The 27,711-nt window shown below is 38.4% G+C and overlaps 1 protein-coding gene across 1 annotated transcript in view; it reads right to left on the reverse strand.

Moving 5' to 3' along the window:
* glg1a (golgi glycoprotein 1a) overlaps positions 1 to 27,303 on the reverse strand; it is a 34,884-nt gene extending 7,581 nt beyond the window's left edge. Inside the window, exons 1-22 of the mRNA XM_057330034.1 lie at positions 26,950 to 27,303; positions 21,172 to 21,201; positions 15,146 to 15,232; positions 14,845 to 15,060; positions 13,894 to 14,097; positions 13,740 to 13,811; positions 12,958 to 13,144; positions 12,656 to 12,867; positions 10,247 to 10,368; positions 8,957 to 9,058; positions 8,631 to 8,784; positions 5,979 to 6,116; positions 5,739 to 5,825; positions 5,532 to 5,594; positions 4,503 to 4,616; positions 4,319 to 4,407; positions 3,955 to 4,072; positions 3,058 to 3,150; positions 1,386 to 1,523; positions 1,167 to 1,290; positions 766 to 908; positions 47 to 148 (exon numbers count right to left, since the gene is read on the reverse strand). Of these exons, the coding sequence (XP_057186017.1) occupies positions 47 to 148; positions 766 to 908; positions 1,167 to 1,290; positions 1,386 to 1,523; positions 3,058 to 3,150; positions 3,955 to 4,072; positions 4,319 to 4,407; positions 4,503 to 4,616; positions 5,532 to 5,594; positions 5,739 to 5,825; positions 5,979 to 6,116; positions 8,631 to 8,784; positions 8,957 to 9,058; positions 10,247 to 10,368; positions 12,656 to 12,867; positions 12,958 to 13,144; positions 13,740 to 13,811; positions 13,894 to 14,097; positions 14,845 to 15,060; positions 15,146 to 15,232; positions 21,172 to 21,201; positions 26,950 to 27,261 (2,907 nt within the window). The 5' untranslated portion in view covers positions 27,262 to 27,303. The remainder of the gene's footprint in view (positions 1 to 46; positions 149 to 765; positions 909 to 1,166; positions 1,291 to 1,385; positions 1,524 to 3,057; positions 3,151 to 3,954; positions 4,073 to 4,318; positions 4,408 to 4,502; positions 4,617 to 5,531; positions 5,595 to 5,738; positions 5,826 to 5,978; positions 6,117 to 8,630; positions 8,785 to 8,956; positions 9,059 to 10,246; positions 10,369 to 12,655; positions 12,868 to 12,957; positions 13,145 to 13,739; positions 13,812 to 13,893; positions 14,098 to 14,844; positions 15,061 to 15,145; positions 15,233 to 21,171; positions 21,202 to 26,949) is intronic.
* Positions 27,304 to 27,711: the final 408 nt, after the last annotated feature.

Consider the following 27,711-nt stretch of genomic DNA (forward strand, 5'->3'; position numbering starts at 1 on the left):
CAAGTAGAAGCGTCTCTGATGAAGATGCTCAGAAGGATGATGTTACCTCATCAGAGCACTGCAGCTGCAGCTGTGGGTCGAGTCTGTAGTCCAGAGCAGACTCCTGCAGGATCACACGGATCTGATCCTCACAGTCTGGAGAAAGACGCTGGACACACACACACACATTTTTCTCTCGAGAATCATTGAGTGAATAAAACTAAAAGCTGTTGCAAACATCATGTCGGTCTGGTGCGTTCACACTATGGATCATATAAGCTCCGCCCATCACACTGCTCATTTGCATGAAGTTAAAGGGGCCATATGACACAGCTAAAACAAATATTATAATTTGTTTTAGATGTAATGCAATGTGCATGTTTGTATCTCCTCTTTGCCCCACCTCTCTGAAACACGCAGATTTTTAACAAAGCTCATGGCTCTGAAAAGCGAGGTGTGTTATGATTGGCCAGTTAACCAGTGTGTAGTGACTGGTCGAATACTGCAAGCGTGTGATGGAAATGTGACGCCTCTTACCATATTCGGAACATCAGGTTCCAAAGCAACGTGTCTAATACATGCGTGGGCAACTCATAACACACAGAAAAACACGTATTCACGCCATATGACCCCTTTAAAACTCTAATGCGATACATTGTTCACAACCAGGGCCCACGTTTACTCACTTTGTCGCACAACTCATGCAAATCTAAATGAATTCAAGTTGCTGTAATGGTTCTCAGTGTGAACGCACTTTTGTACAGATGTGTTCAGGCGGCTACAAACCTGGTCTGCATATTTAAGTTTGAGACAGGAGATAACCTCTCCCTCCAGCTCATTGTCATCGGTGGCCTTGTTCAGAATGCTCTGGCAAAATTTGGGGATGTCAGCCTTGCACGACTTCCTGAGCACAGGGTTCAGACGATAATCTGAAATAGAGATCAACAGAGGGTGTCATTCTGCACATGAATGATTTGAAATCAGTTCAAATCCACCGTGTTTTCGTTGCCACCTGTCTCTTTTTACACTGTGCTTTTGTGAGACTCGGGTGCAGTTTGTTGAGTCTTGAAACATATTTTCATCACTATTCAAAGAGGCTAAATTGATGTCAAACAGATTCTCTGTTTGCACCACAAGCTCTCTTGTAAACTGTGTGTGTGTGTGTATGGTTGTAGTAATGGCTGTACCTGTGTTCTGGGTGATCTGTCTTTTGGTTATCATTTGTTTGCATTTAGGGTCCATAAGCTCGCTGTTTTTGTTTTGTTTGAGACACTGTAAAATGCTCTTGGAATCCGTCTCGGTGCAGAAACGCTGTAGGATTTTACAGAAGACACATTGCAAAAATGTTAAACAAGTGAAAATGAAGTTTAAAAGTCATACGAGTTGTTAATGGTTAAGACACACACCCTGATCATCTGCTTGCAAACCCTCATGAGCTGAAAGTCCAGTTCTGGGTCCATCATTTCGGTTTCCTGTAGTTTGAAGACCTTCTGATGACAGTGTGGATGCAACAACTTCTTGTTCTCCTTCAGACATTCGATAACCTTGTGCACAAAAAAATAAATAACACACAACAAGGGTTTACATACGAGTGGAGCTGAAATATGTCCAGAATACATACTTTCGGAATATCACAATAGTGAATAGCAGTATGTCACCAGATCAGTATACTAATAATTCAAAAAAACATTTATACATCCCCGTGTTATCAAAAACAAAACACTATATAAACAATATCAGCCACATACAATACAACTACACATTAAACAATGTGCAAAAATGTGTGCTTTTCTTTTTTAACTATTTTTATGAGCATTGAACATAATTTGCCTTTTTTACAATAAGGTTGTATTTTGTCAACATTAGATATCAATATATCCCCAAGATATATATCGTAGAACTATATATATACTATATATATATGGGTCAAAGACATTAAGATGTCCCCATCAAAAGACATTTACAAAAGTGATTTTATGACCATAGAAAGCACATCGAATGTAAGTAAAATGTCTACTTTATGGTACGTTTTTGGAGAATAAAATGACAAAATTTGGTTGAAATAATGTTACATTGTCATTAAGTGTAACACAATATTTATGTACAAATTCAAACAACATTATTCTGACATAATAAAACATATAACAGAATAAGGGAGCAAATTACATTTTATTGGGCTTTAAATTAGTAAACAAATAGTTTTGACAATGGGCAAAACCTAGGATAGTGCCAAATGAAATAAAAAAGTAAAATTACAACTAATTAACATTTGGGGTGAAAGTAATTAGTCTTTTAATATGTCATAAATATGTCTGACAAGATTGTTACACTGAATGACATTTTAGTGGGCGTCTGCTGAAAATCAGGGAAACATTTATGATATTTATTTTTTGCTCAGAAAAACAAAAATGCGATAAAATTGATTAGAAAATGTTTTCTTTTTATTTTGAACAACAAAAATTTAAAGCAGTATTACACTTATTGTTTTTATGCTTAAACCTGTTTTCGTATTTGACCCATATATATACTGATATATATATATATATATATATAATAAATCATACATTTTATATTTTTATCTTAAAATTCTTTTTTATATTTTAGTGACAGATGAATTTTTATTAGTTTACATACAGATGGTTCAATAAAACCTTGAATGTCGTCAAAAAAACAAATTGTTCATGTTGGGTGAAGGAATGTGTCATTTGTTTCGTGATATAATCGCGACTGTGAACACAGTATTGTGGATCGTATCGAACCGTGAGTGGAGCGTATTGTTACATCCCTACTTCTAGCATTTATTCATCTAAGTTCATATTAATTATAAGTTATAACATTATAAAAATGAAAAGCTACATCTATTAACATTAGTTAATGCACTATAACACGGATAATTGTACTGACATGTATTAAATAACTTTAACAAAGAAAATAAATGCTGAAAAGCGATATTGCTCTGTTAGTTCGCGTTAGTTAATACATTTACTAATGTTAATAAACTAGGTCTAGGTGTCAACTTGGCACTGATATCTTTAGTGATATGTAACAGGGATGTAAGGGGAAGGAGTGAGATGTTACCTGAGCGTTTCCAAACACCACATTCTGACAGTGCTGTTTGATGTCCTGTCGACAGCTCTCGTACAGATCCGGCTCCAGACGGATGTCTTCAGACTGCACAACACAACATTTACTGTACATACCTCAATTTCCTCATGTGGAAAACTTATCACACAATGAAAGCTAATATTTACCTACAGGTAGTGGTCTGGCTTTTGTTGAAACTAGTAACTTTGTATTAGCACCTATTGTGTTATTGCTCCTGTATGACATATCACTTATTGCTCCCTGTAACTCTCTGTAAGTCACTTTGGATGACTAAATGTAAATGTACAATATGCTTAGACAAACACTACTGTGTAATTTAACAAGCAGGGACCAGAAGAATGGTTCAAGGACAAAACTCTGCTGATTAAAAAACTTTTATCAGTTATTGTTTTGGTGACTTAAAGGGATAGTTCACTCAAAAGTGACAATTCCTTCATCCTTTTTTCACCCTCTTGTCAATTTGAACCTGAGGCTGTATGACTTTCTTTCTTCTGCAGAACACAAAAGAAGATATTTTGAAGAATGTTGGTAACCTAACAACACTGGACCCCATTGACTTCCACTGTATGAACACAAAACCACTGAGAAATTTCTCAAAATATCTTCTTTTGCGATTCACAGAAGAAAGAGTCATTTACAGGGTTTGAAGCACGAGGGTGAATATGACGACTATCTGAACTAAAGACTTCAATAAACTTAATATTCCAGCGCATGAGCTAAAATGTCACTTGCTTTTAGTCCTTTATAGTGCCAATGCTGTCACTTCATGTTTCATAGAAGAACATCATACTAAACAGGTTTAGAATTGTTTGGGAAATGTGTTTCTCTGAAATGAAAAGTACAAAACTCGATTTCAAATAGAGATCTTACCATCTCCAGTTCCTCCACTCGGAGCTGTTTGCGGCATTTCAGGGAAACTCGCTGCTCTTTAACTTCCTGAAGCGTGTCGTTCCTGACTGTGGTGCTGAGACAGATCACCACATCCACCCTGAGAAGAAACCAAACATTACCACACCTCAGCCATGCGTTCATCCCCACTAGAAGACATTTCATTCACATCAACTACCACATCTCAGTTGTGTTTTCATCATCATCATCATCGTTGTTAAATACAGCACTGGTGGCAAATACTTCTATATTTGTGTTTTTGTCATATTTAGGTGAAAACTAAAAGGCTATCTGAATCATGTCTGTTTCCCGTTGACCGATTTAACGGTCGAACGTTTGCTCTCACTTCTTTTTGATGTTGGGACACAGTTTGAGCACGTCCTCCTTGCACGCCATCTTGAACTTGTATGAGAAGCGGAAGTCCTTCATCTGGATCTGAGGATGACAGAGAGACGGTGGATTGAAAAAAGAAGGACAAAAAGAAAGCGGTAATGAAAAGGAAGATGGGAGTGTGTGACGGAGAGACGCACCAGCTGGAAGTGCGTGACTCCGACAGCACATTTCTCATTCATTTCCTTCTGGTGCTTATTGGCAACCAGACAATCCATCAGATCCCCAGTGTCTATCTGATTATCAGCCACCTCCTACCAAACAGACAGGAGGAGAGAGAGAGAGCGAGAGAGAGAGAGAGAGCGAGAGAGAGCGAGAGAGAGCGAGAGAGAGAAAGAGAGAATGAGAGACAGAGAGAGAAAGAGAGACAGAGAGAGAGAGAGAGACAGAGAGAGAGAGAGAGCGAGAGAGAGAATGAGAGAGCGAGAGAGAATGAGAGAGAGAGAGAGAGAGAGAGAGAAAGAGAGAGAGAGAGAGAGAGACANAGTCTCTCCCAGCTGAATCTTGCTGGAGTTGATGAATCTGATGAAGACCTTTCTTCCTTTGTTTATTATGGTTGCCTGAAGGTTTTGCTGAGCTCTGTGACACCCTGCTATCTGACAGCGGGTTAAGATAACCTTTTATTTCCCCTGGATCTCTGTGACACTAGAGATAAGAACGAGGGGGAGAGAGAGAGAGAGAGAGAGAGAGAGAGAGAGAGAGAGAGAGAGAATGAGAGACAGAGAGAATGAGAGAATGAGAGACAGAGAGAGAGACAGAGAGAGAGACAGAGAGAGACAGAGACGGAGAGAGAGCGAGAGAGAATGAGAGACAGAGAGAGAGCGAGAGACAGAGAGAGAGCGAGAGACAGAGAGAGAGCGAGAGAGCGAGAGAGAGATTACGAAGACAACTTATATTATTGAGATACACATACTAATAGAAAATGATACTGAATCTACATACTTAAAAAGAAAATGATATTCTTTTTTTAACGTAACAATGTACATTTCAAAAGAAAAAATATTAACATTAAATTTTAATAAAATGATTAGCACTGCAACCTCTTTTATAATGCTATATTTATATGTACTTTTAAATATTTTTTGTCATAATTTTAAATGTATTCACAATTTTATATTTTGGATTGCAGTCTTAATAACTAATAGAAATAAATCAGACGTGTGACTTACATGACAGTAAGATTGAATGACGGGCTCACAAGCTCGAATCAACAGAGCCTCAATCTGAATGTCCTAAAAGATCACAAACACTAAAATCACCCTACAGATCTCAAATCCACAGCACTAAATGCAGACACAGACTCAACATTGAGGCTTTTTTAATTTTAGAGCAAAACATCAATAAAACGTCAGCAAAACGTCAATACAACGTTATACCTCAGATTCCAGTTCTGTCAGGTTTCCGACCACATCACGGCAGTTAGGGATGAGATCTTCCAAATGATCCTGCAAACACTCCAACTCCTGCAAAACACATGAACAATAAAGGAACGTGTCAATTGAGATGCACATATAAATGTATGTATGTTGGTCATGTTATTTTCAATGTAAAAATCCAATTCATTTGATAAACAAATTGTTTTGCGTATATTTGGCAATATATATCGTGCTACTGACCTGTCCAGCCTCGGATTTTTCACTGCACCACTTTCCGAGATCTGTCATGCATCGCTGCTGCAGTTCAGGATCCAGTTTAACATCCACCGCCCTCTGGTGGAGGATCCGCTGAACTTCCGTTTTACAGTCCCGAGATAACTATAGATTCACTCCCATGAATCAGTATATTCATTTATGTACAATCACATGAACAAACCCACAACCAACCAAACACAAACACACTTCTACAGCTCTCTATAAATAAACAGCAATCTGTCTTTGATTGTCATGAATTTTGATCATTATCGCAAGACCGATATGAGAATTAGATGTGTAAAATTATTACCCAAAACCCTGATAATTTGAGCAAATGACCTATTAAATACAACATTTATAACCCAAGCCATGAATGTGGTTATCAGTCCTTGTAAAGAGAGAAAGACTCTGATCGTTTGTTTCTCACATGCATTTTAAAGCTAAGCATGTTTACTATCAGGGTGAACGTCACCAAGCCCGTCCGACACATGTCCAGCTAATATCACTTCAAAAAACAAAAATAAATATTTAGCCTAAAGAATATGAAGCCTGTTTTATGAGAGTGAGTATAAATAACAATTTAAAGCTGCAATCTGTAAATTTTGCCTCTCTGTCGCCATCTCTGTTTGAAACATAAAATTGCAGGTTACTTAACGTGCTTATCTTTATGCATGCTGACCTGAAATGACATCAAACGGATTTTATAACCTAAATCTCAAATCAGTTTTCAACATTGTTTTCATGTAATTCGCTAGCTGCACAAGAAGATGGCGCCGGTGAGCTTTTGGGACGCCATAGTCAGGAGAGTAATTCCCGTTCGTATGGGAAAAGGAGGATTTTGGGGCAGCAAATATGGGTGTATTTAGATTAAAAAAGTAATATATCAGCGATATGACAGATCCTCTTTAAATTGCTGAGCACTTCGTTAAGCCAAAACAACTCGATAGTGTTATATGACTGGAAAGTAGTCTGCAGATGTCGCAAAAGCTCACCGGCGCCATCTTAATCCTGCACTGTTAGATAACTACAGACCGGTATCTCTCCTCCCCTTCATTGCTAAAACTCTTGAGCGTGCTGTATGTAACCAGCTCTCCTCCTTTCTCACGCAGAACAACTCATGGACAGCAACCAGTCAGGTTTCAAGAGCGGTCATTCCACTGAGACTGCACTGCTCCATGTCAATGAAGCCCTGAGACTGGCAAGAGCCGCCTCTAACTCATCTGTACTCATCCTACTGGATCTATCTGCCGCCTTTGACACCGTTAACCACCACATCCTCCTGTCGACCCTCAAGGCTTTGGGTGTCTCCGGAATGGTGGTACAATGGTTCAGGTCATTTAGAGTATCCTGGAGAGGTGAGGTCTCCGAGTACCAACATCTCGATACAGGGGTGCCTCAGGGCTCAGTGCTTGGGCCGTTGCTATTTTCTGTATACATGACATCCCTAGGCTCTGTCATTCGGAAACATGGCTTTTCCTATCACTGCTATGCGGATGATACACAACTCCACCTGTCAGCCTGACGATCCGACTGTTTCTGCACGCATTTCAGCATGCCTGAGCAACATTTCGCTCTGGATGAAGGACCATCACCTGCAGCTGAACTTTGCTAAAACAGAACTGCTTGTAATCTCGGTCCTAGTCCAGGCTCTTGTTCTGTCCAGACTGGTCTACTGCAATGTGCTACTAGCTGGACTTCCTGCTTGCACAGCAAAACCTCTACAGATGATCCAGAATGCAGTAGCAAGAGTGGTCTTCAATGAACCGAAGAGAGCACACGTCACCCCTCTCTTCATTAAGTTACATTGGCTCCCTATCGTCGCTCGCATCAAATTCAAGACTCTGCTCCTGGCCTACAACACCACCACTGGTTTGGCAGCCCCTTATCTTCACTCGCTAATGCAGACTTATATACCCGCCAGATCCGCATGCTCTGCAAATGAACGGCGTCTTGTGGTGCCATCCCAAAAAGGTAAAAAATGTCTCTCACGAACCTTCTCTGGATCGGTTCCACATTTGTGCAATGATCTGCCTCGCTTTGGATAAAAGTGTCTGCTAAACGACTAAATGTAAATGTATCTTGCGCAACTAGCCCAGTGGTCATTGATTATTTGTTCATTTTTAACCAAAACTTTACAGGTTGTATCTTTAAAAGTTTCTTTTGTTCACATTTTGATAATGAGAATTACTGTAAACGAGAAAAAAAATCATAGACAAGGGTATTTGAATTAAGGAAAAACGAGACATTTAAAATAAATAATTGATCCCCCCCAAAAAATACTGTAAGACTTCATTCCCCTCATGCAAATCAAACTTCCTGTATTCTGCTTTTGATGTTTTGGGATATAAAGTGACCTGGACATGAGCTCGACAAGACCCGTGAGATCACGGTCCCTTAAAGCAACGGAGGATACTTACACTCCCACTTACTTTTGTATTTACGACTGAACTTTCTGATGCACCCTACGGTTACATGCAGGAAGCCTCAGATAAGCTATTGTTTCCATCAGTTACGTCTTAAAAACATTACTTAATGATCCCATAACATAATAGGTGACTAAATAAAAGCCATTTTTCCAATGCAAAGGTTACAGTACAGTGTTATATTGCTTCAATATGTTTCACTGAGCGCTCGTACCCGTCGGCCCTGCATCTCTGTGCGGTAAGCGTGGCGGTACAGACAGGAGAAAACGGCCCCGGGTGGCATGAACTCGCTGGTCTCGTTCCAGCCGTGAGTATGACAAATGCGAGCGGCGTCGTTCTGACATTTTTTGTACAGGATGGGGTCCAGCCTACAAGCAAAATTACAGAAAAATATATCCGTTTTACAGTAGTCGATTTCATCGTTACATGGTTGTTGGTTTATGCTGAAGTTAAAAATATGTTATGGAATTAAAGATCCTGGATGAGATCTTACATGTCAAGATGATGAGCATAACATATAAAAGTAAAGTTTTCACTCACTTCCAGTCTCTGGAGATGAAGTACTGTAGCTCCAGTAATCGTTGTTCACAGGCTTCAACCATTTTATCAGTGTACAGATGTTCCATGAGACACGACAAGATCCTACACACACAACATTCACAATCATCCTAAAACAAGCACCTCATCTCTATATGCATTAAAATGATCAAAGTCTCCACGAATTTAAAACGACTGTGTTAGGTTCTCTAGTGTGCAACAAAATAATGACATCATTTGCACACCTTCCTCTCAAAAATACGATGACATCATTCACGATTCAGTTTCAGTTCAGTCAAGTGTTCACACAGCGACAGGACAAAGTATTTTGATGTTTTATAAGTATGAAGTATTTAAAGGGACACTCCACCCAAAAATGAAAATTTGGTCATGAATTACTCTCTCTAGTTGTTCCAAATCTGTATAAATTTCATTGTTTGGTTGAACACAGAGAAAGATATTTGGACGAATGCTTGTAACCAAACAGTTCTTGGACCCCACTGACTACCACAGTAGAAATATGACAAGTCTAAAGTGCCCGGAACTGTTTGCTTTCCTACATATTTCAAAATATCTTCTTATGTGTTCAAAAGAACAAAATAAAGATAAAGTAATTTTTCCTACTATGGGAGTGAATGGGGTCCAAGAACTGTTTGGTTACAAGCATTCGTCCAAATATCTTTCTCTGTGTTCAACCAAACAAAGCAATGTATACAGATTTGGAACAACTTAGACTTTTTCTTTTTGGGTGAACTACCTTTAGGTATTAAGTATCACTTAAATGTAAAATGTTAAAGACACACATGCCTGCTAAATCAACAGACTGAAATGTTTACTGTCAAACTGGTTTGGTGAGAGTAAAAACACAGTTCACCTTATTATATGATGTGGCACAACAGTCCTTGTTACAAGTATGTCAACCCCCATAGCTTTAACAAAGCCACTATTTGCTTCTCACAAGCAGTGTTGATAATGTAAATAAAAAAGAACACAATTCTGTTAATAGTAATAATAATAGTAAATAGTAAAACTTAAAGTGGAGGCAGCGCAAGTAATTGATTTGATTTTGGAGGAACACAGTGAAGTCGCTTTAAATAAGTATCTGATATGTGCATAAAAATTTAATATGGAAACGAAATATGGATAAACATTTCATAAAGTTACTTAAGAACTAAAATGCAGACTAAAATAAATCAGAATAGAAAAAAAACTTAACTGATAATCCCAGTATACTGTAAAATAAACTAAAAGACACATTAATTGTATACTTAATGAAAACACAAATTCACTCACATGGGATCTCCGTTGCGGATGTGTTTGCAGGCGGTCTGTATGACGGACTCGCAGGCTTCGTTCAGAGCGCGGTCGATGCGATAGTCTGCCCCGGGGTCTGTTTCCTGTATCAGTGTCTGGAGCTGATGGGATACAGACAGTTAAAGAGATAATCAGCATCGTTCATCACAGCCGCCGCCGGATTTAATATGAATGAAAACTGAGCTACACGCATTCATGAATGAAATGAATTCCACCTCAGTTCATTATATAACAGGAGGAACTAAGACACGGTGAATGAGCACAAACGTACTCATCCGTGTGAAATAAAAGAACACTGTCTAGTAAGGTATGGAGGACTAAACCTGCAAAAATTGTAAATAAATAAATGTATAAATAAATAAATATATAAACGAATAAATGTAATAATATGAAAAAAATAAAGGAATGAATGGTTTGATAAAACAAAATAATTAGTTTTAGCCATTATTGATCTTAGCTTTAACTTTTTTTTTCATTTTTTAAATTGATTTATTTTTTGTGTCCATTTTTTATTTTATTTTTAGATCATTCTATTTATAATCTCCTTTCATTTTTACATGTATTTATTTAAATGTTTATTTATTATCGCATGTATTTATTTCCACTTTTATTTATTTATTCTTGAATTTATTCTTACTTTTCTGTGTCTTGTATAATTAGATGGTTGGTCTTGCCTACTATTGGTTCAGCGTAGATTGAAGCGTTTGATCGATTACTCTTGACTTGTTTTGGACTAACGTCACGTCACTCACTGATCGTTTGCTTCGTGTATAACGTTTAACTATAGCGGGCGCCCAATTAGCTAGAGAGTTGCGGCATTTAGCCAATGAAGTCAATAACCATGCATCAAATGACTATGTGTCATTTAGATTAGATGCGCTTATTGATGTTTTATTACAGATTGACGGCGAGACAGAGAATGTCACAGCGCATTGTGAGCGTGATTGTCCCGTGTCTACATTTTAAACAAAGAACTCTTAGAGGAGTAAAGCCCTGACAAATGTGGCCTCAACAATCAGATGAATTACACTTGTCCAGTTTCGTCAAGTGATTTGCGTGATCGGATTTTAATCTGTCTCGAAAACGTTTCGGAGCGCATTTACACCTAGTCGCACCGTGAGTTAATGATTAGCATGTTTTTCTTTCACCATACAGAAAACTAAAAACATGTATGATTTAATAGTTATTTAAAAACGTATTAAATTATTTTTATTATTTAAAAAATATGATTCATATTATTTAACTTAAAATAAACATACCTTTTAAATCGTTTAACATAGTATTAACTGGTCAAAATTTTTACTATCGGTTAACGGTTAAACGGTCAATATGAGCTCAACTCAACTCAACTTTATTTATATAGCGCTTTTTACAATTTTCATTGTTAAAAAGCAGCTGTACATAAGACATATTGACTATAAGCAAAACAATTAAAGTTATACCTGTAAAAACAAGAAAAAGGTGAAAACAAAGAAGACAGACATACCCACATACAAAACACTCCACACACACAATATGCACACGTACCAACACGCATAGACACACACACACACGCGCACACACAGACACTATAAATTCCTATATGCAATATTAATTAAGTAAAACTTTAAAATTCTAATTCTAAAGCAGCCCCCCCCCCGGCCAGGCAAATAGTGTGAAACAGTATGCAAACGGTGGCGAGGAACCCAAAACTCCAATGTAGAAAAAAAATCTCAGGAGAACCCAGGCTATTCCAGTTCCCCTCTGGCAAAAGCTGCTGCGCCATCCCTAATTTAGACCATTTTTTGTTGTTTCAATTAGGGCTGTCAAACGATGAATCGTGACTAAATGTACTTGCAAAAGAAAAGTTTTTGTTTGCACAAAATATGTGTGTGTACTGTATACAATAATAATGCATATATAAATACATACACGTTCATGTATATATTTACGAAAAATGTACATGTGGATATACATTTTTATATTTATTTATAATAAATATTGTATATAAATATATATTTTTCTTAAAATTATACATGGAAGTGGGTGTATTTGTATATACATAATTATTATACACAGTACACACACATATTTTATGTTAACAAAAACTTTTATTTAGCAAACTATTAGAGTGATTAATCATTTGACAGCCGTAAAATTAAGCATTTTTATAATTTTGATAAACTGACAACAACATCTAGTAAGTAATATATAATACAAATCACTAAAAGCAAATCTCAAATTTAAATGAAAATGGCTGAAGACAAACAGATTAGAGAGTCAAACAGATGCAGAAAAAAGTGAACTAATTCATTAACATTGCAATATACCGGTCTAATATAAAATATTGCCCAGCCCTTCCAGCAAGATACCAGCATGTGCAGATCGATACTCATAAAAAAAACTCACAGCTTTCTGGCAGTGGCCTTCAAAGATGCCCTTGTCCCGGGACACTCTCATGAGGCAGTGGAGGGTTCGACCCTTGTGGTGGAGGCCGGAGCAGTGATTATCGATCTCGCCTCTGCAGTGTAGCACGATCTCAGGACTGAGGGAATAATCTTCCATCAGCATCCGCCTGTAGTCCAACATCTCCCCCTGACACTCCCCGCTCACCGTTTGACCTGCGAAACAAATCATGAAATTATGTGTACAACACTTTGAGCACCCTTATCGTTGTTCCACAACAAACACACACACATCGCCGGCTTTACCTCTGTGTACGGCTGACTCCAGACACAGCAGGAGGTAGGAGAGTTTAGCCTCTCGGGCCCGTGGCATTGCCGCATCCATGTTGCAACGGTATTTGCGCAGGTCTGGTTTGCAAGCTTTAGCCAGCGTGTAGCTGACCTTATAGTCCTGAGCTATTAGCTTCTGGCGAGTGGAAAGGGCGTCCTTACACTGCGGATTACACAGAAGCATATTCACTGTCTAATACTGCACATGCAATATTTGAAACCTACTAGGGATGTAACGATTCACCGTGAGCCGGTTGAAAATCGGTTATAATGAGTGACGATTCAATTCGGTTGAAGCTTGAACTGAATCGCAATACATTCTTTGAACAGCAGGGGCCGCTATTTTCACTGCAAACCTAAACGTGGATGCTGATATTTCTTAAATGCAAAAAAATCCAAGAAAAGCACAGACAGTATTAGTTTGTTTATATTAAAGAGACTTTTTCTATTATTAATTTGTTATAAAATCGCAGTTTACTTTTGTTATTTGAAATAAAACATTATTTTATTATGCAAAGAAACGTGAAGCATTTAAGAAATAATGCAAGGGAAGTTGTTCATTTCTAATTTGTTTCAACTCATTTTTTAAAAATAAATCGTGAGTAAATCGTGAATAAATCGCATCGTGAGATCAGAATCGTGAATCGCATCGCATCGTGAGCTGAGTGAATCGTTACATCCCTACCTACTGCAATTTTGTGTGACAGATTTATTACTGTATACATCATTTAAATGCAAAACAAATAAAACAAACATACTTTATCTGACATGCTCTCCTCGAACTTGTGGTTGAAAAGACACTTATAGACCTTTCCTTCTCCTGCTGGAGTCTGAAGCAGAAATGAAACGGGAGAATTATTAGCACGCAAGATTGTCGGGGCGGCACGTATTCGCGAGTGAGTTTTACGTTACGTTTTCGCAAAAGCGTTCGCGGTCTTCGCGGCAGGCGAAGTAGAGGTGACGGTCTAGGTGGAAGTCATCGGAGGAGAGCTCAGCCACGCGCATGATGGCTTTCTTACAGTCATCTTTAATGGTGAAGGGACCCGGCTGCTCTTCAGCTTCGCTCACCAGTCCTTTCTCCAGACATGCGATCACCTCGCCCTGAGAGTGGATATCCTGAAAGGTAAGAGAGAATGCTTAGAACACAATACCCTTGAAACGGATAATAGAAGCTTCGTAATGGTGTTGGTGGTGCCTTCGTTCTCATTTTTTCAAAGATTAGAAAGGGATGCATGGCTCCTAATTTTAGTGTTGGTTTTGATGCTTTGCTCAGCAACTGCTAATGTTTGTAAAAATACTTTGAAAACAGTTTCCGAACAAACATACGATGGATTACATTCCAAAAAACGTTGACGACTGGACATCTTCAATCATTCACAAAATCATTTTCCATGTTAAAAAGTAAAAAATGTACAGATACTGGTAACAGTTTAACTCTGAGCTCAGATATTTGTTATTTTACTCATACAAATGTTCAAAAAGGCATTTAAAGATAAGAAGCATTTGTGTAAATTTTTCGCAAAGCTATTCTATGTAAATTCACAGCAAATAGTTTTAAAGTCGGCATGACACAGAAATTGCAGTGATGTTTTATTCTGCATTGTGACGAATCTGAGTAAAACGACTTCTGAAATTAGAAAAAAAGTAGGGCGGGGCTTAATTTCATCCTCCGTGAATAGATTGGATCTATTGGAAGTTGGAAGCTATGGCCATTGGACAATCAGTAGAGTCCATCATGAAGAGATGCTGTTTGGAGGTTTATGTTTTAGAATCATCATTATAAGGGCAAATGAATAAATACGTTAAAATAATAAACTGTAATATTTCATAAAGTGTACTAAGGATACTTTGTTTGAGTTTTACCTTCTCGCCTGTGTTGACACTCCCACAGTGCAGCGTGTTGATGTCGTCCTTGCACTTGTCCATGAAGCCGCAGATAAGGCGGTAATCGCTGTAGATGATGCTGGTCATCTTTGTGATGTACTGGCTACATTGGTATTCTGAGATATTACTGCGGTGTTCCACCAAACAAGACACCAGGTAACCCTTCCCACGCTCCTCCGCCGCGCACTCCTTAATCTACATAAAATAAGCATTTTTATATAAATATTTTCACTTTAATACAATTTTTATTATTGAACAAATTCAGGGAATCCATACTCACCCCGCTGATGGTACTCTTGCACACCTCGCTGGCGACAGTCTCAAACTTCGGATCTGTTGTCAAGTTCAACTTGTAATTCCACAACAACTAGAAATGAAGAAAAACACATTTTATCTGACAGAAGATATGACCGGACCAGTATGAACATCTTGAGATCATATCATTAAAGGGATTCTTCACCCAAAAATGACTCACCTTAGAGTTGTTCCAAATCTGTATAAATTTCCCATAGTAGGAAAAATTACTTTATCGTTTTTTTTGTTCTGTTGAACACAAAAGAAGACATTTTGAAGAATGTAGGACAGTAAACAGTTCTGGGGCACTTTTGACTACCATTGTATTTTTTCCTACTATGGGAGTCAATGGGGGGCAAAATCTGTCTGGTTATAAGCATTCTTCCAAATATCTTTCTCTGTGTTCATCAGAACAAAGAAATGTTTACAGATTTGGAACAACTCGAAGGAGAGTAAATCATGACAGAATTTTCATTTTTGGGTGAAGTATCCCTTTAAGATCTTCAAAGGGTGCGTTTATATTTGGCATTAAAGGAGTCATATTGCACGGCTAAAACGAATATTATTGTTTGTTTTAGATGTAACGCAATGTGTATACATCATTAAAGTTTAAAAAACGTTGTATTTTCCACATACCGTGAATGTTTGTATCTCCTCTTTGCCCCGCCTCTCTGAAACGCGCTGATTTTTTACAAAGCTCATGGCTCTGAAAAGCGAGGTGTGCTATGATCGGCCAGTTCACCAGTGCATAGTGATTGGTCAAATACTGCAAGCATTTCACGTAAATGTAACGCCTCTTACCATATTCGGAACATCAGGTTCCAAAGCAATTGTACTGACAGACGATACAATGAGATTTACAATTACGCCCACCTTAACCACGTGTAGATTTGGGCGGTCTTAGTCCAAATCATGTTACGAAGTTACGTAGATTCGCCGGGGTGTGGTTACACGAGGCGTTTCAGGCAGGTCTGGTTGAGCATTCGCTTTTAGATAGAATGCATCTTTTGTTCCCACAATTTCATTTGTGCCATTTTACGTGTCTAATACATGCATGGGCAACTTATAACACACCAAAAACTCAGAAAAACACGTACTTCCGCCATATGACCCCTTTAACATGCGATCTTGGTGATCCGAACAAGCAGATCGGATCTTTAGACAATCAGGACTTGCCAACATCAAGTAGCTTCCACATCTGGATATCTGATCAGATCTCTATAGTTTCCCACCCATTATTTTAAAAAGCCTGCAATTTAAAAATAGCCCTGGTGCGTGGCTACAAATGTTTGGACTACCAAGCTGGAGTTATTAAAACAATGTATAATCTTATATGTAGGGCTGCAACTAACGATTATTTTGATAATCGATTAGTTGGACGATCATTTTTTTTGATTAATCGGATAAAAAGTTTAATTCGATTTTTTGCTTATACAGAAATTACTAAATCAGAGATGGGAAAAGTATACACAACTGAACTCATTTGCCTTCTCCCAAAATGTTGTGGATGTCTCCCTAATACGCCCTTTTCACAATGACGTCACTTCCGCCTTTTCGCAAAGCAGTGTATCATAACATCCATCTTGCAACAAACAAGATGAAGAAGAAGAAGAAGAACTTCGGTTTTGCCGTCGCGCTGGAATTTAACAACAGTGAGAAAAAAAACTGACAGAACACGTATTCATGTACTTATCCTAGCACCTTCGCTAACACAAAAAGAAAACAAAACACTTACCTTCATAATCAAACAGGTACTGTTCAACTAAGAATTTGTATCCTTTCTCTAGCTTTGATCCTGTCGTTAGCGAAAAATTGTCTGCAAGACGTTGTACATCATCTAGACGTATTTGTGGCAGATGTGCAAGCCACTTGGTAAACTCCATTCTGAGGCGCTAGCGGAAGTAACTTCTTCTTCTTGAGTTTTACTGGCGGTTGGCAAATCAGCTTATAGGTGCATTACCGCCACCTTATGAACTGGAGTGCTAGTGGAAGTAATGATACACTGCTTCGCGGCAGAACGGAAGATGCGTGACGTCATGTGAAAAGGGCGTATTAACACACCAAGGCTGAGTTGATTCAGGTGTGTCATATTAGAAGCAGCCGACAATAGTCTCTCCCAAGTGTGGGAGGGAGGGGGCGGTTGGCCAAAGAAATCTTTTTTTTTTGTGGCATGAAAAGTGAGATATTTGTCATTCAAATGTAGTGAAGTGCAGTAAAAAGTATCCAGAAAAAATAATATGTAACCATAGTACAAAAAGCATACTTCATTACTTCCCACCTCTGATATAAATAAACCCCCAAATCAGGGTATTTAGCATATTATGTACTTTGCAAAGTGCAAACGCCACAAATTGGGTTTTACAAATATAATCTTTAATTTTGTCATTTAAAAAACCTCTCCCCTTTAAACTTTAAAACTGCGCGGCTTTAAGAGATGCAAGCAAAACACGTCTGACTTTAAAACTGCGCACCTCGCGCTGCACGGAGAGACGCGCGCGACTTTAAAACTGCGCACCTCGCGCTGCACGGAGAGACACGTTTGACTTTAAAACTGCGCACCTCGCGCTGCACGGAGAGACACGTTTGACTTTAAAACTGCGCACCTCGCGCTGCACGGAGAGACACGTTTGACTTTAAAACTGCGCACCTCGCGCTGCACGGAGAGACGCGCGCGACTTTAAAACACGGAGGGACATTTAAAACGGAAGAAGACGCGCTAACTGCGCAGCTCGCAAGTGACGTCACAGACCAACTAATCGATAATGAACATCAATGACAACTATTTTCATTATCGATAATGATCAATTTTATCGATTAGTTGTTGCAGCCCCACTTATATATATATGAAAGTATAAGCAGGATGTTTGTCAAATTACACAAGCTTTTGTACTTGACCACTTCAGCCGCACCACCATCACATATTCAAGCTGTGGCGGGTTTCACACACACAGACTCTAACGGTGTTTTTAATCAAACCATGTTTTTATTCATGTCACAGACCCATCAAATAATCACATAAGTAGGCCGAAGTTACTATGATCAAAGGCGACCACTTACATCGTTCTCGTCTATTTGGGTTGGTTCGGTTGAAAGTGACAGTACGTCGTTTCTTTGGTTTGCACCCTAAATAGCGTGTTTACTGACATCAGCTATTAGCAGCACTATACAATCTTGTTTCTGTTTAAATGATATATACAGTGTATTCAGAGTAGAGCTGAAGATCTTTGCCCGAACCCGACGGACCCGACGTGACTCGACGGGTTCGGGCTTAATTTCGATCATTTTACACGGGCTCGGGCTTGCGCGGTAAATGAGCGGTCATGTGATGCGTTCCGATTAGCGCGACAAAGATGCAAAAATGGATGCTGAGGGTTGGCTGAGGAGGTGAAACGGAGGCTTGCCTCTGGCGATTACGTTCTGGTTGCACCAGCAACTAAAGCAAACTAAAGTCTGAGGTGTGGAAAAGTTTTGACCATGTGCATAATGAGTATAATGAGCCAGTGGGATATGTGAGATGTTACGATGTTACAGAGGACTTATTTATTTCTTTGTTCCAACATCCAAGTGGCCTATAGCCTACATTAGTCATTAATAAATTATGTTAAAACATGTATAAATGACTCATTCTTGACAAAAAGCTGTGTGCGTGCGCACATTTGAATAGCCTAATGTCGGGCTGTAAACGGGTTCGGGCTTTTAAAAAGCTGTCAATCAAAATGTACTTGTCGGGCTCGGGTTGAATTCTGTCGGGCTCGGGCACTGTCGGGCCTAACTTTTAAGGCCTGATTACAGCTCTGAATTTCAGAGCTCCGTTTCAAGCTGCCGCTTCTGTGACACAAGTGGCAGCAGCCCTTGCCTCGGGACAGCCGGAAAATGGAGAGTATATTAGTACACCGTATAGAGTAAATACACGCCCACACATGTTAGAAACAAGCTGGTATAGTGTTGCTATTCGTGTCTGTGACATGAAAATAAACAAATGATGCGTTTAAACACACAGATGGCGCTGTGTGTGCGAGCAAAAAAAATGTTCGCGGCAGTAACAAATAGCCTATGTGATGATGATAGCTACAGCTGAAGTGGTCAAGTAAAACATCTCGTGTGACTTGACATATCCTCTGGTTGCAAATAATGATACACTGTAATAAAGTATCCACGATCATTTCGTGGGAAAATGAGCGTTCGGGAGCAAGAGTAAACTTTCCTCTATTTGTAATGCTACGCAGTATGACAGGCTTCCGACAGATGAGAGAATAATGATAGCGGGCGGGGTTTTCTGTGAATTTGTACCGGTAAATGTAGATAAACTGACGGGATTGCGTTTACATTACACTGAGATCCGATCACAATGCGTCCTCGACTACCTCTGGATCAGGACAGGCTGGTTGGATAACATTCCCATCAGAAGCGCGTTTACACTTGTCTTTTCAATGTGTATGTGGTAGGGCTGCGCTGCCCCCTTTCAGTCGACTATTCATTAATCGACTAGAAGACACTTATTCCAACAAATGTTTATTAGTCGATTGTCTGCATATCATTTAAAAAGTGTATAAGTACTACGTTAGTCGCTTGCTCTAACACTACCATTAACTTGGATAAAGGAATGCTATTATGAGCATGTTTAAATGTTTATTTGTCCAAGGGTGTAAGAGTAACATGGTGGATAAAAATTAGGAATATGCAATCATACGTTTGACAGATTTGTTGACGCATGTGCTGCATCTCTCCGCCTTCTGTGCGCTTCTAAGGGCAGCCGCATCGGCTTCATTGTGGGCGGGACACAGAGCTCAGTTTTCCGGCGGTGCGGTGTTAACACAATGTATTGAATATATTTATTTATTCCTATTTTTTGCGTTCTGACCTCAGAGTTTTCTTTCGGTTTTAAAGGCGTCTGCTTGACTATTTCCACTGATGTTTTAAATTTGCTGTATTTTTATTTATTCATTTATTTACAATTTATTTTATATTCTATGTTTAAAATATTGCTATCATTGAATTTAGTTTTTGAAGAAAATAATCACATTACAGGGTATTTTTCACATTAGGACATGCAGTCTCTGATCCAGAGACTTTTTTTTCGTTAGGCCTTTTTATTTTTTGCACTAATATTTTAGTTTGTTAATATGTTAGTTTTGGTTCGTTTGCCTAAAATTGATATTTACTCCATTTTTTTTCAATTTTCACTAGTTCACTTAGAGAAATATTATATTGAGACATAATCATAACTTTTGGCAGTGTCACAGCAGATTGCATTGTGCGTGCGCTTGAGCGATTAATTTATATTTTAAAGGCTTATTATAATGGTTTGTATAGCTCTGTAATTTAGAACAATGTTAGCAATGTTACATAAAATATATTTTTCATATATGAAGCTTAAACCATCATCTGATGTCCCCATGTATTTTGAAATATTTAAATTAATATCATAAACGTGCGAATAGTCGACTCATGGCCTAAATGAACAACTACTAGTTGACCAATGAAATCTCTAGTCGAGGGCAGCCCTAGTATGTGGACAACATCCAGATACAGGTCGCATGTAAATGACAAATGTAAACGCACCCTAACTCAGGTAAGTATCAAGTATCCTTTCATCGGATTATCTATAGCAATAACAAAGTAGATCTTTGGCTATATGATACTTGTAATATATAATTAAAATAAGACTATGAGGTAACTGTAAGACTGAAGAATTATTCACAACTGTAAAGTATTTGTGATCACAAATCTGTATCTCATCACTAATATATATTTTTATTTAATATAACATTATGTATTGCAATAAAATGTTGACCTTTCATGTAGGCCTTCAATAATCAGGTTACATACAACCTGTAATACAAACTAAATTTACTAACTGAATTAGTTTTTTTTAGACCGTCGTTGCCATTTCAATTAGGACATAAACATACAGTAAAATTCTCCAACTAACAACTTTATATGGAAGAATAAATGCTTTCAAATTAGACTTCAATTGACAACATCAACAGAAAATAAAGTGTAAACACTTACATGATTACAGTCTCCGGCGATTTCCGTCTCCTAAAAATAGATGAAAAAAAAGAAGAGTATAAACTGAAAGATAATGGCTCACTCCTACACACATCACCTGTAATGTGACTACAACACAAGTTAAGTCTAAACAGTGCTGTTATGACTTCTGTTTGCTTTCTTTGGACTAGAATTATCTGCCGTATCACATTTTACAGTATTCCTCTTACAGATTATTACTTATGTTTACTAACTTCATTGTTTAACCAATGTGTCTCCCTCATCTGGCTCTCATTGCTACTGAGGTGGTCAAGACAACTATAATCATGTGTCTGGAGGAGTTTGTTTTCAGACCTCTTTTGGATTTGACGTTTATGTTTTAAAATGATTAACAATACTGCATATAACAAACATGGTTTTAGGCCTCTTCCTGTTGTTCTTACTGTGATCACACCCTGTGTTAATATTTCAGATGATATACACTGCCCGTCCCCCAAAAATTCACATGTTCTAATATTTAACCATCCCTTCCTCAGGCATTTACTCTGCTATACAGAACAAAGTCAAAGGTTGTTTATCACTGTCAGTAATGGCGTTCCAGCAATGTTCGGCATGACAATTTTGCAATAAAGCTATGACAGCTGACTAAGGCATAAGCGCCTGCATGTTTGACGACAGCATGTATCTCCAAAAGTTAACAAATGAAAGGTTATTTCCTGCATTTTCACGACATTTACATTTCACCCTTAAGAAACCGCTCTTCTTAACATGCAAACTTTTATTTACCGGCCGAGGGTGTGTGATGAACAAATAACAGTAGGGTCTCTCACACCGAGATAAACTGATACAGATCTTTATTTAAACAGCTGAGACACACGCCCAGATGGAAAGCATCATCAGCACATCACACAAGTGTTAACAGCTCGCCGTAAATTTTGAGCATGGCATTCTCCAGTCCCATTGAGCGGAAGGCTTTGATGAGTGTGACAATGTTACTAAAAATGGCATGCAAATCCAATCCGAGACACAGCAACCTGTTCCTGTACTGACTCCAAATCTCATTCTGTGTGTGTGTGAGCGTCAGTCAATCCAAGCAAACGCAATGAAGTAGTTTCAAATGAATAGCAGGTGTCTTCAATATTCCATAGCCTGATAATATTTCCCCATAAACAGTCAACAATCTGGAGAATTTTGATCTTGGGCAGATAAAAATGGCTAAAAATAACTAAATCAACCAGTTCAGCAACTTAATCTTTAACCCCTATTTGAGGGGCATTTAAGGGACTGTTTGTTCATCCCCAAAATGAAAATTCTTTCATCATTTATTCATACGTGTCTTCTAGGGATGGGCGATATTATATCGTTTGCGATATACCGGTAGAAATTCCCCACACGATAGGAATTAGTCTTCCCGCGATATAAACGATAAATTCTAGTTGATGACGTATTTCTTTGTGAGACCCATTCACAGCTCATTATGTGAAGCGAAAACAGGTATAGCGGAGCGTGGACATGAAGCTGAGAAAGAGTTTGCACTAAAAGACGAGTTCTAAATCTCGTTTAGGTTGGCACTGTAGATGCATCCGAGTTAATGTTTAGCTTCACTTTCATTTTATTTAGTTTGTTTGTTAAGTATTCGTTGATAGTCATAATACGTTACACCACAACATTTAGTTTGGCTAAAAGTATTCATTTAAACATTCGTTAGATGTTATGCGCGCGTGCGCAAATTGTTTAATACGATTTCTTGCCTGTTATATATAGGATGAACGGAGCGTCCCGTGCGCAGCTCGCGCCCACATGTGCTTTCATAGCGACACAGCGTGAACAGCACTGCTGCCTGTTTACATACAGTACAAATGCGAGTTTGTATTACGTTATTTTAAATACGTTTAGGAGCGTATAAAAGCATGGATTATTTAATTAGATTTATTTTATCCGCATTTTTCTGTTCTCTTTCTGTAGCGCGAGTCATAGACAGATTCAGTGTATGTTGCTGTGAGAAGAGAAGGTTCACACAGTTCAAGAGAGAGTGATTGACAGCGTGATGCGATCGATCGTTTCCACCCAACAATAGAATATATACAGTTTTAGGTATGACATGATGTGTTTATTGAGCTTTAGTTCATTTAACTTTTCTTTACTACAACCTTTTGAAGTCGAATCTCACTATTATATTTTATATTTACAAAAATACTGTAAGTATATTTTAGGAGCTGTTTGATTTGGGGTAAGTTTTACTTTTTGATAATATTTGTTTTTCTGAGGAAGACTACATGCAGCTACTATCACTTAGCGCAAAAAACAGCGGTGGATGGCGTTATGGATATATCGTCGTTTTTATCATTATCGCAACAAATACCAGGAATTATCGTGATAGAGTTTTAGGGCCATATCGCCCATCCCTAGTGTCTTCTGCATTCGCGTTGCTTGCATTTGCATTTATAATAATTTTAAGTAAGCAGAACTATTAAGTTTTGAGTATGTTATACTGTTGTTAACTCCTTATAATTTTGAACATTTAGCAAGGTATTTTTTTATTTACAGTTAAATAAAAGAAAGGTCTTGAGACAACCTAAACATTTCAGCTTGCATCAACAATTAACAAACAGCCTTCACAGAGAGTGATGCAACACACACGACTGCTATTGCACCTTCCACAACCTAAGCATAAGCACCACTCTTCTGAACGATGGTAACCCCAAAAGTAAAAAACAACAACAAACTCTTCTAAATATCCAAGATAAATGAACGTTCATCATTAACAAAGCTTTTCCTTTCTAAAAACTCATAACATAACACTATGGGATTCCTTTTGTGCCAATAAGAATGAACGCAAACTTTTAAAAAACGAACAAAAATATACAATGAGAAAGAAAATAAACACTTTGATAATGAAAACAATAAACTCAATTGCAAGAATGTGACATGATTTTCAAATAAACTGCTATTTTTCTTAACAATTTTCTAAGTTTCGTTTTTGCAAATAATAGTTTTGAATTCGCTGCTAGATTTTTCATTTGCGCTTTCCGAGTTTTCGTTTACGCTTCTCAATTTTTCGTTCGCCTTTCTGGCACAAAGCTCACGTGTGGGCGGGATTTATGGCCACTTTACTCTCATTGGTTAGTGAGATTTGGATTGACAGCTCCCTGACCAGGAAGTCGACACTGAAGACAGTGCAGCGGATTAGAGAGCAATCTGCTTGCGGTTTTCTGTATAGTATTGTTTTAGTGTTTGTACTTAAATTACTTTCTTATTTTTTTAGTATATTAGCAGGGTTGCCAACTTTCACGCACTTAAAAGTAGGACACGCTTCCAGGCTCTATCACGCCGTAACAACAAGCTAACGTCGAGTAAAGACAGGATAGATAACGATAGCCATATTCACACGCAGGTTTTACAACTACATGGGTTTAGAGGCCGTCAAGACAGCAGTCTATAATTTATAATTACAATGATATCAGGACAACGAGATGCCTAGTGAGTTTTGAGGACATAAAGTGTTATGCTTCAAGTTCATATTTCTAATTTATACATTATAATCGTGGTGGCATTTTATGTATTGTTTCTATCTTTAAATGTTTGTTTATAGTTTAAGAAGTCTCTCTTCTGCTTTTCTTTAACCTGTTTTATGTAGGTGTGTAAATACATAATGAAATTGTTGTTTGCAAGAGGCAGACTAAATTAATAAAACATTCTGAAGGCCTCTAATTGTGTCACCTTATGAATGTGTTTTGTTGTAGCGTTTAAAAAACATGAATGTCATTTGAATGTATTGGTAGTGTTTTATGAGGTGTACTTTCTGTGAATGTAATGAAAGGGGTATAATACTGTACATTCACCATGAGTTTAAAAAGAAAGATACAGTACTTGACTTATAAGTGGACTTAATTCTTTAAAAGGAAACTGTAAGAGCGACATCGTCATCCTCCTCCTCAGCTGGACACAAGTCACCCTCAGGTACATTTATGTAACCGAGATAATAAAATCGCTAAAGGTTTTAATGTCTGTACAGTAACTATGCAGCAATGTTTTCATTTAGCACGTTAATTTCTCACAACCCAATAATCTGTAACGTGTCTTTATTGGATGTTATAATGCAAGTTGTTCGTTCCTTTTTAAGAAAATAATCTTACAGTCCATAAAATAATACCTGACAGAAAGTATAAAGCACTCAATGAACGAGCTAAGTAAAGACAGAATTGCTACTGTACAGGAATACAACTTTTAGCGATTTTCTTTATTATCTGAATTACATTCATTTACCTGAGGATGAGGAGGACGCTTGGATCCACACCACGCATGACTTACCTACTTCAAATACCAATTACTAATATACTAACTAAATAAGAAAGTAGTTTTAAGTACAAACAATAAAGATAACAGCATGCACATCGTTCTCTAAGATTCGTTGCACTGTACTTTCTTCAGTATCGACTTCCTTGTCAGGGAGCTATCAATCAAAAACTCACTAGCCAATTAGCGTAAAGCGGCCATAAGTCCTGCCTACACGTGAGATTTGTGCCAGAAAGGCGAACGAAAAATTGAGAAGCGTAAACGAAAACTCAGAAAGCGCAAATGAAAAATCTAGCAGCGAATTCAAAACTATTATTTGCAAAAACGAAACTTAGAAAATTGTTAAGAAAAATAGCAGTTTATTTGAAAATCATGTCACATTCTTGCAACTGAGTTTATTGTTTTCATTATCAAAGTGTTTTTTTTCTTTCTCATTGTATATTTTTGTTCGTTTTTTAAAAGTTTGCGTTCATTCTTATTGGCACAAAAGGAATCCCATATAACACTCATAAAATCTCACGCAAAGCATGCTGGGAACTGAAATTCATTCTCAACAAATCGTCTTGAATTAACTTGTTGAAATTAAGTTAAACTAACTCAAAAGTAAGAATTAGTTACAGGAACTCAACACATTTTTTATATATAAAATTAAGTTAACACTACTTCAACGGTTTAATTTCTTTGAACATTTGGGTTTACAGTGCGTCTGAGCGGCCCAAGCGTCCGTTCCGGCCCCATACGTTAGCAGCCCACCGGGAAAACTCCCGGAACGCCAGATGGCCAGTTCGCCCCTGCACAGACATATCTGTTAGAAATTCAGCGTTTAACGGTCAAACACTTTAGATTGTGACCGTTTGGTGATCATACTCGTTCAAACGTTCAGTTGTGTGACAACAAACAGTATTCAAATAAAGAAACTGCCACCAGCATTTTAGTGTCGAGGGTGCATTACATAACATCGCCCTGACTCCAATAACTCAAAAGTCGGAGAGTGTGCGTGACGTCACGAAGCGCCGAGTTTTGTGCGCGACGTCACAGGGCAGCGAGTGAGCTCAGCTGACTCATAACTCGCCTGTTACGTCCCAAAATGCTGTTTAAGTAGGCGACACGCTAGAGATTGAGGTACGGCCATAAATAAGAATAGTGTTTCGTATAAACTATATATTTATAATTGTCAGTAGTTGCTTTCAAGCCTCTCAGTCACTGCATGTGCATTGCTGCGCGTGAGGCCTTTTCTCGTAACGTATTATGAAAGCCGACGCAGCATGAGATCGTCTCACATCATTTATACATTATGTCAGTACATATACTGTACACTATAGTGCATGTAGTTCTCTAGCACCTACGTCACAATTCACCTCACGAAAGCACAAGCACACAGTAACATGCAGATAACAGACGATACAAACTCGTGATCATTCTCTTTTGCTTCCCAGCTGACTTAAATACTAATGTGCAGACGTGGACTTTGAATAAAAGGCATAAACGGCCGTGTTTTCTTACATCTTTGCGGTCCTGCAGGCATTCCAGCACAGCCAGGTTGTTGTTCCAGGAGTGTTTGGGGCAGATCCGGATCACGTCCTCCCGACAGGCCGCCTCCTCTGCTAGCTTCCAGGCACCGCTGCGCCGGATCGCCGCCGAGGCCGCATCCGCCGCCGCTGCTTTTCCCTCTCCCGCCTGATTTTTCCCTCTCTCAACATTATCCAAAACATTGTCTTTGTCCGGGTTCTGCGATTTGCCTCCATAAGCGCAACATATCCAGCTGGAGAGGAACATCAACAGCAGAACTCGCTGCACACGTCTACACGCCGCCATCTTCGCTGGGCGAAATTACGAATCCTACTACGACGTAGGCGTGGCTCTTCCATATGAATAAGCGCCGCTTACGTCGTTTCGTATGCTTTCGGAGGCGGCGGGTCACGTGTCCTTATTAATATTCATTAGCGGCAGCCTCCTCCATAGTATGATTCGTCAGTTATCCATATAGCAGTGCTTACTGCTTATTTACGGTCGGCACCCGGGCGCCGCAGTGGTCGGGCTCATCTATCGGCCACGTCGACTAAAAAGAGCCGATGGATCACTAGATCAAACTCCTACCAACAGACTAAATACAATAATTAGCATTAAACAGATATGTAAAAGGGCGGGGTTAATAGTCCCGGGTGTTCTCATTCATTGGCCAGGAACGATCAAGATGTTCTATTTTGTTTATTTTATTTCCTCAGTGTTGCAATTTAGTTACTATATATTATTAATGTTATTTTC

This window comes from Triplophysa rosa, linkage group LG3, assembly GCF_024868665.1.
Source record: "Triplophysa rosa linkage group LG3, Trosa_1v2, whole genome shotgun sequence".
Classification (NCBI taxonomy): domain Eukaryota; kingdom Metazoa; phylum Chordata; class Actinopteri; order Cypriniformes; family Nemacheilidae; genus Triplophysa; species Triplophysa rosa.